The sequence below is a fragment of the Vulpes vulpes genome, chromosome 4 (assembly GCF_048418805.1).
Source record: "Vulpes vulpes isolate BD-2025 chromosome 4, VulVul3, whole genome shotgun sequence".
Taxonomy (NCBI): domain Eukaryota; kingdom Metazoa; phylum Chordata; class Mammalia; order Carnivora; family Canidae; genus Vulpes; species Vulpes vulpes.
The window spans coordinates 119839355-119854153 of NC_132783.1; the positions used below are offsets into that span (position 1 = coordinate 119839355).

At 42.6% G+C, this 14799-nt stretch overlaps 1 protein-coding gene across 3 annotated transcripts in view; it reads left to right on the plus strand.

Annotated features, from left to right (window-relative positions):
• Positions 1–5201: 5201 nt before the first annotated feature.
• Positions 5202–14799, plus strand: part of ARL15 (ARF like GTPase 15) — a 399917-nt gene continuing 390319 nt past the window's right edge. The window contains exon 1 of one of the 3 annotated variants that reach the window (XM_026017011.2): positions 5202–5851. In XM_026017011.2, coding sequence (XP_025872796.2) covers positions 5603–5851 — 249 coding nt within the window. In that variant the 5' untranslated portion in view covers positions 5202–5602. The remainder of the gene's footprint in view (positions 5852–14799) is intronic. The other 2 variants (XM_026017009.2, XM_072756933.1) reach the window with 2 other exon arrangements.

A 14799-nucleotide genomic window follows, 5' to 3' on the forward strand; every position in this document is an offset into this window, starting at 1 on the left:
TCTGAAACTGGGAGTTTATCTCATTCCTTAGGCATTAGTAAATTGAGCTTGTCACTTTGGATTTCCATGGAAATATTTGCTTTTCCTGTATATCATAAGATCAAGGTGTTAGGTTAGATAATGGCTCCAAAGATATCAGGTCTTAATTCGTAGAACTTGTGAACGTTACCTTGTATGGCAAAAGTGACTTTGTAGATGTGATAAATTAAGAATTTTGAGGCAGGGAGATCATCCTGGATTATCTGGGTTGGCCCTAAATACAATCACAAGTCCCCATATAAGACGGAAGCAGGAAGAGGTTGGACTATAGAAGAGAAGGCAACGTGACCACAGATGCAGAGACTGGAGTGATATGGTCAAAAGCCAGGAAATGCAAACAGCCAGAAGCTGGAAGAGCTAAAGAGCTCTCCCTCTGGGATCTCTAGGAGGCACCAGCCCTGCCAGAGCCTTACTTTTTTAGCCCCATAAGGCTCAGGACTTCTAGCTTGCAGAACTAGAAGAGAATAAATTTGTGTCTTATGTCTTTAAGTGTGTGGTAATTTATCACAGTGCCAATAGGAAACTAATCAGCAACACAGTACTGTCTAAGACTAAATGATCCTGGGTAGATATTGAGATGGATTGACCTAGCTTCTTAATATTTGGTGCTTGGGTAGTTTTGTTCATGAGGTCTAGTTATCTCTTTCTCATATATTTACCACTTTAAGAGGTGGGTCTTGATTTTAAATGTCTTGTCTTGCTTTCATACTCCAAGGCCCAATAAATTCTTTCTGGAAGAAGGGAGTTCTGTTTAGAAAAGTCCTTGCTGGGATCCCTGGGTGGCGCAGCGGTTTAGCGCCTGCCTTTGGCCCGGGGCGTGATCCTGGAGACCCGGGATCGAATCCCACGTCAGGCTCCAGGCATGGAGGCTGCTTCTCCCTCTGCCTATGTCTCTGCCTCTCTCTCTGTGATGACTATCATAAATAAATAAATAAATAAAAGAAAAAAAGAAAAGTCCTTGCTCCCCAACCAGGAATATAGATTCCTAGGTCTCAAAGGGTCCTTAATTAGTTCAACTCTATAGTTGAATAAAAAGAACCCTGGAAGAAACAAATGGTCCACCCAACCTCATGTAGTTAAAGTAGTGGCAAATGTTCATGATTGATGGATGGCTACTAATCTTTAAAAATTAATATGTGGGATTTAATATCAACTTGCTGGAGAGAAAACAAATTTAAGCTGACATGGATATGTTTAAGACTTAAAAGTTTCTAGTTGCAAGAATCCTATCATTACAGCTAGGGTTCCCCTCTAGTTTTGTAGGCCACCTAGCAGGAACAAAAAAATCCTCTTAATTCAGACTTCTAACCTCTTTCATTTATGAATCAAGTTCTGTTAGCAGCTTCATAGGAGGTTCATTTTCTTGGACATAATAGTACTTTGTTCAAATGTAGGAAGCAGAGGAGGAGACTAGGGTAAATCAGAGGTGGTTGGGGGTGGGTGTCAGGATGGCCACCTGGAACAAGAAGAGCAGGACTGAAGAAAACATTTTCAGGTCCTAGAAGTTATTGGAGTGCAAAGTGCTCAATGACTTCTGCAGAATTCAGCGGATACTGCCATTTCTGAAAAAATGTCCATAGTTTGAGTCTTTCTAATGAAAGACACTATCTCTCTGCTATTAATGCACATACTCAAAGCAAGAATGAGGAAGAACATTTCCTACTTTGGATTTGGTGGCAGGGGAAAGGCTCTAAGCTAGTATAAAAACGAGTATTAAAAAAGCTCATACCCTTTGTACCAATAATCATTTCTAGAATATCAATAATCATTCGTATGAGATGTGAATAATCCTACAAGCAAATATTCACTGCAATATTTACAATAGTATCTAATAAGGAATTTATCATAGTATGTTTATATAGTAGAGCTTTACATAGTCATGAAACATTTATGAAATTTCAGGATATGATGTTTATGTAAAGTGAGTGCATGATACAAAACTAGTAAAGACTATATTCTTAACATCAACAACAAACAGCAAAAAACAGTAGATGGAAATAGTCATTGATATGTTGGTTTTTCCGGATAGAATTTGGAAGACCAAGTTGCAAAATGCATTTGTTTCCTACAAGTGACACTTCAACAAAGTTTCCTCTAAATCCAGCTAGTCAGCAATCTTCATAGAATTGTAGACTATAGACTGTCAAAAGAATTTCTCCTTGCTTTTGACAGGCAACAGTGACAGCCTCTTTTCTCAAAGTCTGTGTGGTAATGCAATTGCCTCATGGGTTTATACATGTTAGGTGTCTGAAAGTGGGTCATTCCTTTTACTGAGAGCAAAGGCAGAGCTATATTAATAGATCATGCCTTATTCAAGACCGTAGTCTGTTAACTGGCGTATGGTGAAGTGAATGCATTCTAACCTCTCCGTGCTTTATAAAGCACATATTGGGGTGACTACCCAGTAGCAACAACCATCAGCTAAGAATGCACTTTACATGTGGGTAGTATGGTATCTGTTCATACCAATTAATCAAGTTTGTCTCCTGGGATGTGTATACACCTTTGAAAAAGCTAACATCTAACTGGAAAAATGTGCTCCATATGGAGTTCTGAAGTTTAAGGTTTTTGAAGATTCTTTTCCAAAAGGTAACACAGGATTTAAAAATTTTATTTAAATTCAATTAACATGTTAGTTTCAGAGGAAGAGTTCAGTGGCTCATCAATTGCATGTAATAACCCAGTGCTCATTATATCACGTCCTCCTTAATGCCCATCACTTAATTACCTCATTCCTCCCTTCCCTTCCAGCCACCCTCAGTTTGTTTCCTATAGTTAAGAGTCTTATGGTTTGTCTCCCTCTCTGATTTAATTTTTCCCTCCCTTCTCCTGTGATCCTCTATTTTGTTCCCAAATTTCACTTGTGGGTGAAATTATATGATAAATTCCTTCTCTGACTTATTTTGCTTAGCATATAATACCCTCTAGTTCCATCCACGTTGATGCAGATAATAAGATTAATTTTTTTGATGGCTGAGTAATATTCCATTGTGTATATATACATCTTCTTCATCCATCCATCCGTCGATGGACATCTGGCCTCTTTCCATAGTATTCTGTACATTGCTGCTTTGATGTATTAAAAAAATTCTAACACAGGTTTTCCTTGGTGTCAGAATTAATATACAAATAGTGTGGAATATGGTGAATCCATTGGTGCAAACTTTGTAACTTGAAGTAAATTTTTTCATCTCCCTGCTTTGAGCCCATTTACTCATTCTTAGAAGTAGGATGGATCATATTTAACTAAATGAACTTCTGCTGAGGATTCTTTATGGTTAGCTTTAAAGGAAGGCAGAAGCCAGCTGCACCTGAGTGGTTATTTTCCCCACTGTCAGAAACAGGCTGTTCACGAGTCTGACTGGCAGTAGTTAAGACCTCAATTATCAGTAAGACAATGGACCAAAAGTGTCTCTTCACTGACTCAAGCCCTGTATCTTATTTGCAACATGCTTATTAATGGAAAGGAAAAAAAAAAAAAACCCAAACCCAAAAGATTTCTGGTCTATTTGAATTATTTTGCTGGCAGATTTGAGATGATTGCAACTTCTGTAGTCCGTTTCAACCAATTGTGCTGTATGTTTAGGGAAGCTCATCACTTTACAATCCAGGTCAAAATCTCTTCTAAATCTGTGTGTTCTTGGCATTCATTCTGGTAAGTCAATCAAAGTTGAATCCAATGGGTTAATGCAATGGAGTCAAGTTAGCCCCTGTACAGGCAAGTCATTGAAATTTCCACAGAGGTTTAATTACACAACTTTGTGTATAAATCTTTGATCAACAAAGTCAAGTTCTGTACTAAGTGTATATTTGTCCTTTAGTTAGTTCAAAAAAATCCTCCGGCCACAGGAATCTTCAAAGTTTAGTTGATGTAACAGTTTCATTACCTCAAATCACAGGGCTCACTAACCTGAATGAAGCTCCCTGTGAGGGGCTGCACGCCTGCATATTTAGGGTGAATTCCTTTTTTTTTTTTTTTTAAGATTTTATTTATTCATGAGAGAGAGAGAGAGAGAGAGAGAAAGAGGCAGAGACACAGGCAGAGGGAGAAGCAGGCTCCATACAGGGAGCCTGCTGTGGGATTTGATCCCGGGACTCCAGGATCATGCCCTGGGCCAAAGGCAGGTGCTAAACCACTGAGCCATCCCTAGGGTGAATTCCATTGCTTGGCAGCTGCAGGTAAACTCAAAGTATGGAAATCCACTTTTTTTTTTTTTTTTGAAAGATTTAGTCATGAGACACAGGCAGAGGGAGAATCAGGCTCCTCGCAGGGACTCGATCCCAGGACCTTAGTTAGGATCGCGCCCTGAGCCGAAGTCAGACGCCCAACTTCTGAGCCACCCAGGGGTCCCTGGAAATCCATTCTTGAAGATTAAAAAGAAAAAAGGGTGTGTGTATTAAATTAAAAATGCAACCCCTAAAACATTTATACAGTCAGGCAGTTCTCTTCAGGAAGATTTCAGTTGAAGTTTCACTCTTCAACGTTATTCTGTGGAAGACCTAATACTGCGGGCGGGCGAGAGCTATCGCTTCCTTCGCCAACTACGTGGGGGGTGGCGCGGCGCTGGTACCTCAGTCATGGGAGCCTCCGCTGGTAGGTCTGGCATTGGGGGGGGGGGGGTGGTCCGGCCCGAATCTTAAAATACAGGAACACCCAGGGTGGGTTTTGTTTTTAAATCTGGGTTCTTGACGGATTCTTGGCCCCTTCACGGATAACAACGAAATGCCAATGTCTTGTGCGTTTCCTGGTAAATAAGTCTCCAGTGCCCCTGCTTGAGCTCTTACCTCTTAGCCGGGACGGCGGGCCACAGGACTAGGTCACATGGGTCGTGTCGGGGAGCTGCTTGCTCGGTGGCTCATTTCCTTTCGGGGTGACGGGTTTGTGCTCAGAGTCCTTGGACTCCGCTTTCCGGGGCTGGAGGTCTGCTACCGCGTCCCTCCCCCTCCCCTTCACGTGGTGGGCGGTGAGACCTGAGGGCAGCCTGGCGTTCTAGGGCGGCCTCCCGGGGTCCCTCGGGCTGTGTCCTAAGCCTCTGTGTACCCCGAGGGACGCCGGGCTGGAGCTGCCCGGGTCGAAGGTTCACGCCCTCAGGCTGAGGGGCTGAGGGGTTGAGGGGCTGAGGGGCTGAGGGGCGGGGCCGCCCCGTCACCGGGCCGCCCGCGCACAGCACGTTCCCGAGGCGCCCCCTCAGGTGCTTTCTCGAGGCCGCGGAGCCCGCGGGAAATCACCCCGGAGAGCGGCGTTAACGGGCGCGGCGGCCGCCACCACGCCTCCCGCCTCAGGGCTGGCTTCCTACCGGGGGACAGGAGGGGACGCCAGGGCTTTCCCGCCGGGGAGCACAGTCCTGCGCCGCTCCGCCCGACCGGGCGGGCGGCTGCGGAAGCGCGCAGGACCCGGGCTCTTGCAGCACCGGCCGATTTTCCGCTCTTCCCGGCTCGCTCTTCCGCCTGCGCCGCCCCCGCCCCCGCCCTCCGGCCGCCTCACAGGAACCAGCGCCCCTGCCGCTCCCGCGCTTCTCCGCCGCCGCCCGCCGCGGCCTGCCTTTTATAGGCACCGCAGCCAATGAGCGCTCTCCTTTCCTTCCGCCCGCCCGCCCGGCCAATCGCCGCGCCCCTGGTGTCATCTTCGGCTGCTCGGCCGCTCTCGGCTATTTTCGTCGTTGCTGGCTTTTCCAGGGGCTGCTCGCTCGCAGCCGAAGAAGCTGCCTTTTTTTTTTTTTTTTTTTCCGGGTTCGGAGCCGTTCCGGATGCTTTAGGCTGCCGGATGTCTGATCTCCGGATAACTGAGGCGTTTCTGTACATGGATTATCTGGTAGGTGCGGGGCAGGGGTGGCGTGTCGCTGCTCGGAACCCGACGTGCCCGATGTCCCTCCGCCTGGAGGAGCAGCCTTTTTTGCTTTCTTTCTTTGGGATGGGATGCCTTTGGGGTTCTTTTCTCCCGCAGCCTGCCGTGGGGCTGTGCGGGGACCCGGCGGGCGGCGGGGGTGGTGGAGCTGACAGGTAGAGGTGCGGCCCCGGCCACCTCGCGGCCGGGAGAGGGGCGCGCTGGGGGCGCGGGCGAGACGGGGCGGCGGCGGCGGGGCGGCGGGGCGTCCTCTGCCCGCGACCCGGCTCCTGGCTTCCCCCTGCGCTCCCCGCGAAGGACTTTTCTTTCCGGGGAGGCTGGAGTTTTCTGCTCTCCCTCTAGCAGAACTCCAGGTACTATTAAAGAGCCATAACCAGAATGGCTCACTAAGTGCCCGGCAGCCCCGGTCATTTGGTTGTTATTAGGTCTCTAACGCTGTGACCTCGGTCGCGGCCAGGGTTTAAAAGCACATTACCGTAAAGTAGACGGGGCTAAACTACATCGCCGCCCGGTTGGGACTGGCTAGGGGCGGGCATTGTCCCACTGTTCCTGTCCTGGGCGCATGTGGCTTTTAACCCAGGATCCCAAGCCGTGTTTTTAGGCCGGGCTTGTGCTGAGAAGTTTGGGTGCGAAGTGTCAGCGCGATGCTGGGGGCTGAACGTGGTTTTAATAATGCACTCGTGTTTTTCTGGAATTATGCAAGCATCCTGTATTGTTCCAGAAATTCTGTTTCCCCAGAGCTGCGTGTTTGTGTTCCAGGGGCACCTCACTGACATTGGCTGTGTTCGATCGTGCACAATTACCAGGTTTACCGTGTAACAGCTCAAACTGCTGTTATGTGGAGTTGCAGTAGCTGGTTGAGAACATTGGCCCTTCTGTGATCTTGTTGGACACATGCAGTCGGTTTTACTGTAGATCGGTCTGGCAGAGATTTGCCAGTGCCTTCTAGGAATTTAAACTTAATGCTGTTCTAAGAAAGACTGTGAAAGCTTTCATGATCAAGAAACGCTGGGCAAGGACGGTTTTTTAATGTTTTCTTGTATTTGGACTCACTCTGTAGTTTCTATGAAGGAAACGTTTCCCCCTAAAGCTTAATGGCTTGTTTTTGTCCTTTTTTTTTTTTTTTTTTTTGTGGGGAAAGGATGGTGATTGAAGTTAATGCATGACCTTGTGAATTGAGCAGAGATTAAAAAAAAAAATTGAGTTCAAATTCTGTTTTGTTCATTTGTTGATGTCAGTTATCTTTGTGATAAAGGGACATTATCCACCCACACCTGGAGCCAGTTAAGGAGGTTATCTGATTATGTGTGGTCTTTAAAATTCAAAGTGCCATGAAGGTTAAGAGTTGCCAAGTGTTTCTTAGATTTTCTAAATCAAGGAACTGATTATTTTGTAGCTTGTCTTAGAAGAAACAATACTACGATTTTGTTTTGCAGTCCACTCAAAGCCAAAGTTGTTGAGGCTAATTCCAAATAGGAAAGGGTGACCTTACCTGTACTACCGAAAGCTAATTTTGGGTACTTAAGTAGTTCCTAAAATCTGGTGGTTCTGATACCCGTATGCATTTCTTTAGTGGATGAGTTTTAAATTTACAAATAGTATCACAAAGCTGAGGTGCCAAAACCAGCAAACCATTTGGGGTTTGGGGATTGAAAACTGGTTAATTTCTAGTTGGATTATCTAAAGTTGGTGAATGTTAGTGAGACTTTTAGGGTACCTTAAAGGCAGATTAATTTCTTTTTCAGTTTACTAACAGGTTTGTGGTAAAATCAGTGGGCCCCAAATTTGACACAGCCTTTGGGTTTCACCTGCCACGCCCCCACACTCTATTGCATTGGTACTAAAAAATATCTTGTTACGTTCAGCTTTAAGAAAAACTCAACTGTAGTGAAACTGTTATGTAAAAATCATTGGCTAATCATTGAAGATGAGAAAAAAAGGTCTTCAATAAGTCAGTTTTTATGAGTGTGCCAAGTATCTCCTGTGAAAACATTTAAGAAAAGCCTTAAACATGAAGGCCTGTTTTTCTATCCAATTTCAGTTAAAAGAAACAACCCTTCAGAGGCAATATTTTGTATTTCTTAACTCTGAGAAAATGAATGCCATACATCATTCCTCTCTTCTTGCCTTTCAAATTGACTCATTTGCTTATGTATAATCTTTATATGGTGTTGATTTTATTTCCCCCAGAAATTGGTTTTTAATAAATTCTGTTGACTGCATCTGGGATCTTGTTTCTAAAATAAGTCAATTTTCAAGTTCTTTGACTTGCAAAAAAAAAAAAAAATGCTCCTTTCATTACAATGAAATTGGCTCTTCAGATTTTGCTGAGCTGGTGGGCTAGAGTTCCTTGTCTATGTACTCGACAGGAATACTGGTGTATGCTATCTTTTCTTTTTTTAAATCGGTGCTTGACTTTTCTTATTGCTGCTGTTGGAAGCTGGAAGAAGGAGCTGTGTGTATGTATTGTCTATCCATTGTTCTTTGGATAGGATGTCATCACTTAACCTTTTTTATTTGGAAGAAATTAGAAAGGAAAAGAAATGAGAGAAAGGTAGAGTGCTATTTTTAACAGCTTTTAATAGGACTGTGGGTATTGAAACAAATGACGAAGCTGATCTTTAAGGTTGCTGTTGATTTTTCATAAGAGAAATGTCCTCAATTAGGTGACCAATAAGGTGAGGGAGAAGAGTAATTCCTTAATATTCAAGATAGGGGTTTTAAATCAGTTCAGGGATATAGTGGTAGTTTGCTAATTCTAAATAAATATCACCCAGTGTCTAGTATTTGTTGAACTGAATGAATGAGACTGAGGGCCAGTACTACTTTTCTCACCAGCTTCTAAACTGAGATGAGATAAAATCTGTTTGGATTAGGTGTTTTGTTCTGGGGAATGCAGAATGTATCCTTTACACTTCAAGATTATCAAGATACTCTTTTTAGCCTGGGTGGCAATTTAAATATAAAAATCTCATGTTTTCCAGTTAAGGAAATTGGCTTAGAAGGCCATACGCCTTTTCTTCATGATGGGTTTTAAAGGCCATGTTCTTATCTGTCCAGTCCATGGGTAAAAATTTTGCTACTGTTCCAACAGGCAGAATTGGCCTCACTCTCTTTTGACAGGTAGAACTAGTGAGACCATGTGCAGAGCTTTTTGAATAAGGTAGGAGAAAATCAAGTTGTAATGAAACCCATCTACCAGGTTTTCCTTGAAGGTTGGACTAGATCAACTTCTAGGTTCCTTTCGGTTTCAAATTTTTCTTTTTGCCCTAGCTCATGTTGATTGGTTAGAATTTTACCCTTTTCCCCCTTCTGCCATCAAAACAGTAAAATTTGGTCTGCTTTGTGTAATGCCTAGGATGATTAAATGAGATAAGGAGGGAAAGGGATTTATAAACATTTTTTCCAGATATAAAATGTTAATGTATTATGATTACATTGCTTATTCTTCTACCTTAAGACCTTAATGACTTCTTTCTGGTAAATGCTGGGCTAGCTTCTAAACTAGTGCCAGTATATGGAATAGCCTTAAAGTGGTAATCAGCAGGCAAGATGTCATAAGATCCTTGAAAATATCAAAATGTGATTTTTGTAAGTATCAAAAACAATCTGTAATTGATTCCACAGATATTCATGGAACCCATGCTTTGTGCATGGCCCTGAAAGTCTTGGAGGGATGAGCTCCCAGCTGAGGTCTCCCTGCTGTAGGACTGCCAGGCAGGTGGCGCTAGGAGTCAGTCAGTGGCAGGACAGGTATCATACGGTGCATCGGAGAGGGGGCAGCTTCTGGTGTGCCCCTGGCTTTCTGGTAGGTTTCTCATTTTACATGTTCTTGTTTCATTATGAACTAAAACCCAGATTATGGGTTTTAGTGTGACAAACGTGACAACTGAAAATGGTTGATTAGTCTTGGATGCTAATAGTTAACTAATGATCACTGCATTTGTATATTTTGTTTGGAATTTAAGGCCAGGGTTCTTGATTTCCCATATAGATTGGTGAACCTGACCTAGTTTCTTGGTCCTAGGCTGTACCTGCCATTATCCATATTTGTGTGTCAAGGCACCTGGCTGGCTCAGTTGGTTGAGCATCTCCATTTGGCTCAGATCATAATCTCAGGGGCCCGGGATTGAACCCCACATCAAGCTCCTTGCTCATCGGGGAGCCTGCTTCTCCCTCTGCCCTTCACCCAGCTTATGCTCTTTCTCTCTCTCAAATAAATAAATAAAATCTTTAAAAAAAAATTGTGTGTCAGTGGGTAGGATAGGTCAGCACAAGTACCAACTCATCTATAGAATAAAACCAACTGACCAAGAACAGAAACTCATGATCTACTTCAAAGAACCAGTCAACTGTAAATGTGCCTATTTGAGAAGAGGAGTGAAGGCACGTTTGGATTTTATCTGGTGCTCAGTGAAATTTAAAGTGTGCTATTTTTAACCCTTAATGACTCTGAACATTTATAAGTTGTATGTTCTGACTCTGGTCAAATTGACTACAACACCAGGCCAAACATTTTTTAGTCTTAACTACAATTGGAGAGTTCTGTAAATATTCTTTTAATTATAAGATTAAAATAATGCAAGCACAGATCTACCATCTGCACTTGTCATGGCAAAAAAGTTTGAAGAACGTCTGTACCATTAAGCAGGAACTCTGATGTAGAGGCATTAGTTCTCTTTCTCCAGCTGCTTTTGCTGCAGTCTTAAGTCTTGATGTGGGAGTCTATGAAAAGACCCACAGGAGAAATGATACATGCCCTCTGGGAGCCTAAGGCAAGTGCTTGTTGGCATGCTGGGTTAGGTATGGTGGAGGGAGTTAAGCATGAGTTGTGAGGGTAAGTCAGTTAACATTTATTGAGCACTTATGGTGTGCCAGACAACTTTGTAAATGCTTCCCTGCGTAACAGCATTGAAATGAGGCTCAGAGAGATGGTGTCCTTTACCCAAGTTCATACTGACAAATAATAGAGCTGGGGTTGTGGTTTCCCTTCCAGCCTAGTGTTGAAGGTATTGGGAGACTATTGACATTTTTACATTGCACATAGATACTATGCTGCTGCTTAAGTGAGGCTAAAAAACCAGGGGCGTTGAGGAGGCTGACTGATGTCCCCTCCTTCTCAAGGACTTGGCTTTGCTAAATGACTGGATATAAAGAAATGTGTCCTGAGCTTCCTGTCCTACAATGTCCTGACTCTGGTCACGGAGTTGATGGACTTTCAGCATCTCCTGTTTCATCAAGTGACCACAAATGGATTGCTAGGGCACCTCTTTCAACCCCCTACTGTCACTGCAGGGGCACCTTCTTGCCTGTCACAAGTTCTTTTGTAAAGAGGTCACTGAGACCAAGGGCCTAGTTGTCAGATCATCTGACTTCTGCTGGGCTCCTTTACCACGTGCTGCCTGGGGAAGGGAGGCCATCCCAGCAGACACTAGGCCCCAAGTAGCCTCTTGCTTACAGATTTCAGTTGGGCAAAGTCCCCCAAAATTCACTATAAGTACTTTATTTCTGAGGTATACTGGAAAGAAGGAAAGATTTTTAAGGAAGTTCTGGTAAGGGTATCACAGAGAACAAGGAAACAGCAATTTCCTTTGATAACTTCTCACAAATTGAATTAATGGTGGGCTTTTATTTTCAAGTCTACAGTCCCTTTTAGTTCTGCTGTGGCTCTCCCCCTGGCATCTGCCCAAATGCTTCCAGTGTTTGGATGAGTCTAGGAAGCTCAGTTCTTGTTGACCTTCATTTCAAGTGTCTACAAAGTGTTTGAGCACTTCTACTTGTAGCAGGGCTGCCTTCAAGTGCGTGTGGCCACGGGGGATGAAGTTTCGAAGGGCCCCACACCTGGTTTAATGCTCCGTGGTTACCAATGCCGTAATCTTTGATGTTTTACAAACATTTTCATTTTACTCTGGGCCTCAAAAATCATGTAGCCAGTTCTGACTTCTAGTGCTAAAGACATGTGGATAGCCCTTGAATGGCTCCAGGGTGATACCATCGGAGTTTGGCACCTGCGTCCGGCAGAGTCTTGGACTATCTTGATCACCACCACCAGAAACAGAGGGGACTGCGTACCGAGTATGGTGCAAAGTGGTTTATTCCTGTCACCAAACTTAATCCTCCCATCAGTCCTATTGACCAGATGCTATTGACTTAGAACACAATGCCTTAGAAAACAGGGAAGTTGAGGCTCAGTGAGCCTCAACTGATGCCTGGAAGCAATCAGTATTGCCTACCTGCTAATAATTGTTGAGAGGACTAGTGGAGCAGCATGAATCAGACACCATGCTGGCAATCAAGGGATCACTTGATTGCTGTCCCCTGGTTTCTGGGGAGAGGCCCTCCCAGGAGTATAGCGACAGCCCAGTTCTGCTGGGCCAGGTGTGTGGGTTTGTGCCTTCAGGTGAGCCAGCTTACTCAGGGATTTTGCTTTCATTTCTTTAACTACTTTCCTCCACTCTTTTTGCATAAACGTTGGTGTTCTGCTTTTTGGCTCACCTACATGCCAAACACACCTACATGCTTTTGAGAGGAACCATTTGAAAAGTTGGATTTGCAGGCCAGTCTCATTTATCAAGTTCCTTTGTACCCAGATTTGCTGGGCACTATTCTGACCTCTGGACTGACTTCTCTTGAGTAATTGTGTCCATGTCTCCCCAAGAGGGATTCCTGCATTTTTTTTCAACAGGGTAGCTGCTTCTGTGGCCTCACTGTCATAGATGACAGTCTATAGAGTCCTGCCAGAAACATTGATTGAAGCACAGAAGGACTCTACCAGTTCCTAAGCATTCTCCTAATCATGGAGTCAGGAGCTAAAACAAAATATAGCTCCTTCAAAGTTTTATTTTTAATACAAGTATTTGGAATACAAATATTCAGAAAAGTACAGAAAATAAAACCTACTTCTGTGTACCTCCCTCCCTGATTAACAGTTGTTAACCTCTTACCATTTTAACCTCAAAAACTGCTTTTTAAAAACAAAAAAACTTTAAGGCTAGAGCTAAAGCCTGCTGCTCCCCTTCTCTATACTGAAGTTAGTGGGTATCATTATCATGCATTGTTTTTGTATTTTTTACATTTGCATGTATGTATAAGGAATATACTAACAATATGTTAAATATAATTTTATAGAAATTGTAACATCCCAGCCTTTTTGAAACTTCTGTTTGTGAGATCACTAAATGTTGCTCATATGTATATCAGATATGTGTTTCTTGTTTCTGGTTTGGATATCATTTATGCTTTTATATGTAGGGATCTCATTTGGATTTTGTGAGCAGCTCAGAGGGAAATAAGTGTTGGTTTTGATGCATGGTTTGAATATGTTGTTAGTACTACACAATCCTAGAAATGAAATTTTATTTGCACTTCAGTATTAGGATTTTGGTTTTACAGTTGATGACAATCAGTGTAATCCTATTAACACATATATACACCTATTCTGGCCTAGGTAAGGACTGAGATTATTTTGGTAGCATATTAAAGTAAAAGGAAGTTTGGAATGCCTAGTGAGGGGAAAATTGTAATCGAGTAATTCAGAAAACCATTTGATATTTTCAGCCCTGCATCATAATGAAGATCTCTTGTAACCTACTTTTTACTTCTATGAATATATACAATTTAAGTCTCTCTTATTTAGTTTTCTGCATTATATACTGACAATTTTCTTGACTAATCACTTTTCATTAAATATTTTATGTTTGTTGCATTTTTGAGATTAATATTATGCATAAATTCTGGATATTTTCTGCTAATGTATTGTAAGGAGTGCTGGTTCTGTGATACTTAAATGAGTCTTACTACAAAAAACAGTTCCAGTGCCAACTAAGTTTAAAAACTGCATCAAAGTAAAACAAGTTTCTTGTACAGCCTTTAATATGCAGATTGCATGGCAAATCTCTAAAAGTGGGATTATTACATGCAGTGTTTCTAATCCTCTGGGGTGTTTCTGCTTTATGATCATGTTCTGGAAGTAGAGTTGTAAGGTCAAAAGGTACCTGCATTTTAAAGCTTTTGATATTGATTAAATAAATTAATATTAGTAATATACTTAGTACAGTACATAGAATCAGCCAGTGTTAGTTATGAAATAAAGTTTGTGACGATGATGATTAATGTTTATTGAGAATTTACTCTCGGGCAGCCTGGGTGGCTCAGTGGTTTAGCACCACCTTCAGCCCAGGGCCTGATTCTGGGGACCCGGGATCAAATCCCATGTTGGGCTCTCTGCATGGAGCCTACTTTTCCCTCTGCCTGTGTCTCTTATGAATAAATAAATAAAATCTTAAAAAAAAAAAAAAGAATTTACTCTCTGATTCTGCAGGAAGTGTTTAATGTGGGATTCTACTTTTCCTTTAGCCCTTTTGTCAACCCTGAGAGGTGTAGTAGTTTTTATTTCTGTCTTGTGATTGAGGAAACTGAGGGTCAGGAGGAAGAGTCATCACAACTGCCTTGGTTGTTATAAGGGTTGCTGACATGTCCATGATCTTAATCTACCTTCTGTTGCAACAGAGAAGAAAAAGAACTTTGAAGTTCTGTATTTGATTCCTAGATATCCCATCTATTTCCTGCGTGATCTAAGGTGTTTTCCAAATACCCGCCCACAGCAAAATGGAAAAATTGGGAAAGTATTGCAAAGTAATTATAAATCTACAGACTTAAACTTGAAACATTGTTTCAACTTCTTGTAGATGTTAGAATATATGGTCCGTTCTGAAATGATAGTGAATGATAGTGTCCCTCTCAAAATGTCATTACCTAGCAGAATAAAAAGATGACATTCCTGTATTAGTCCTCAAGTTTATTTGTATGAGTGTGTGTGTGTGTGTGTGTGTGTATGTATTTAGATTGTACAAATTTCTTAAAACACCAAATCCTGGGAACCTGGCTTAAGACAAATCACTCTGAACCCACAATCT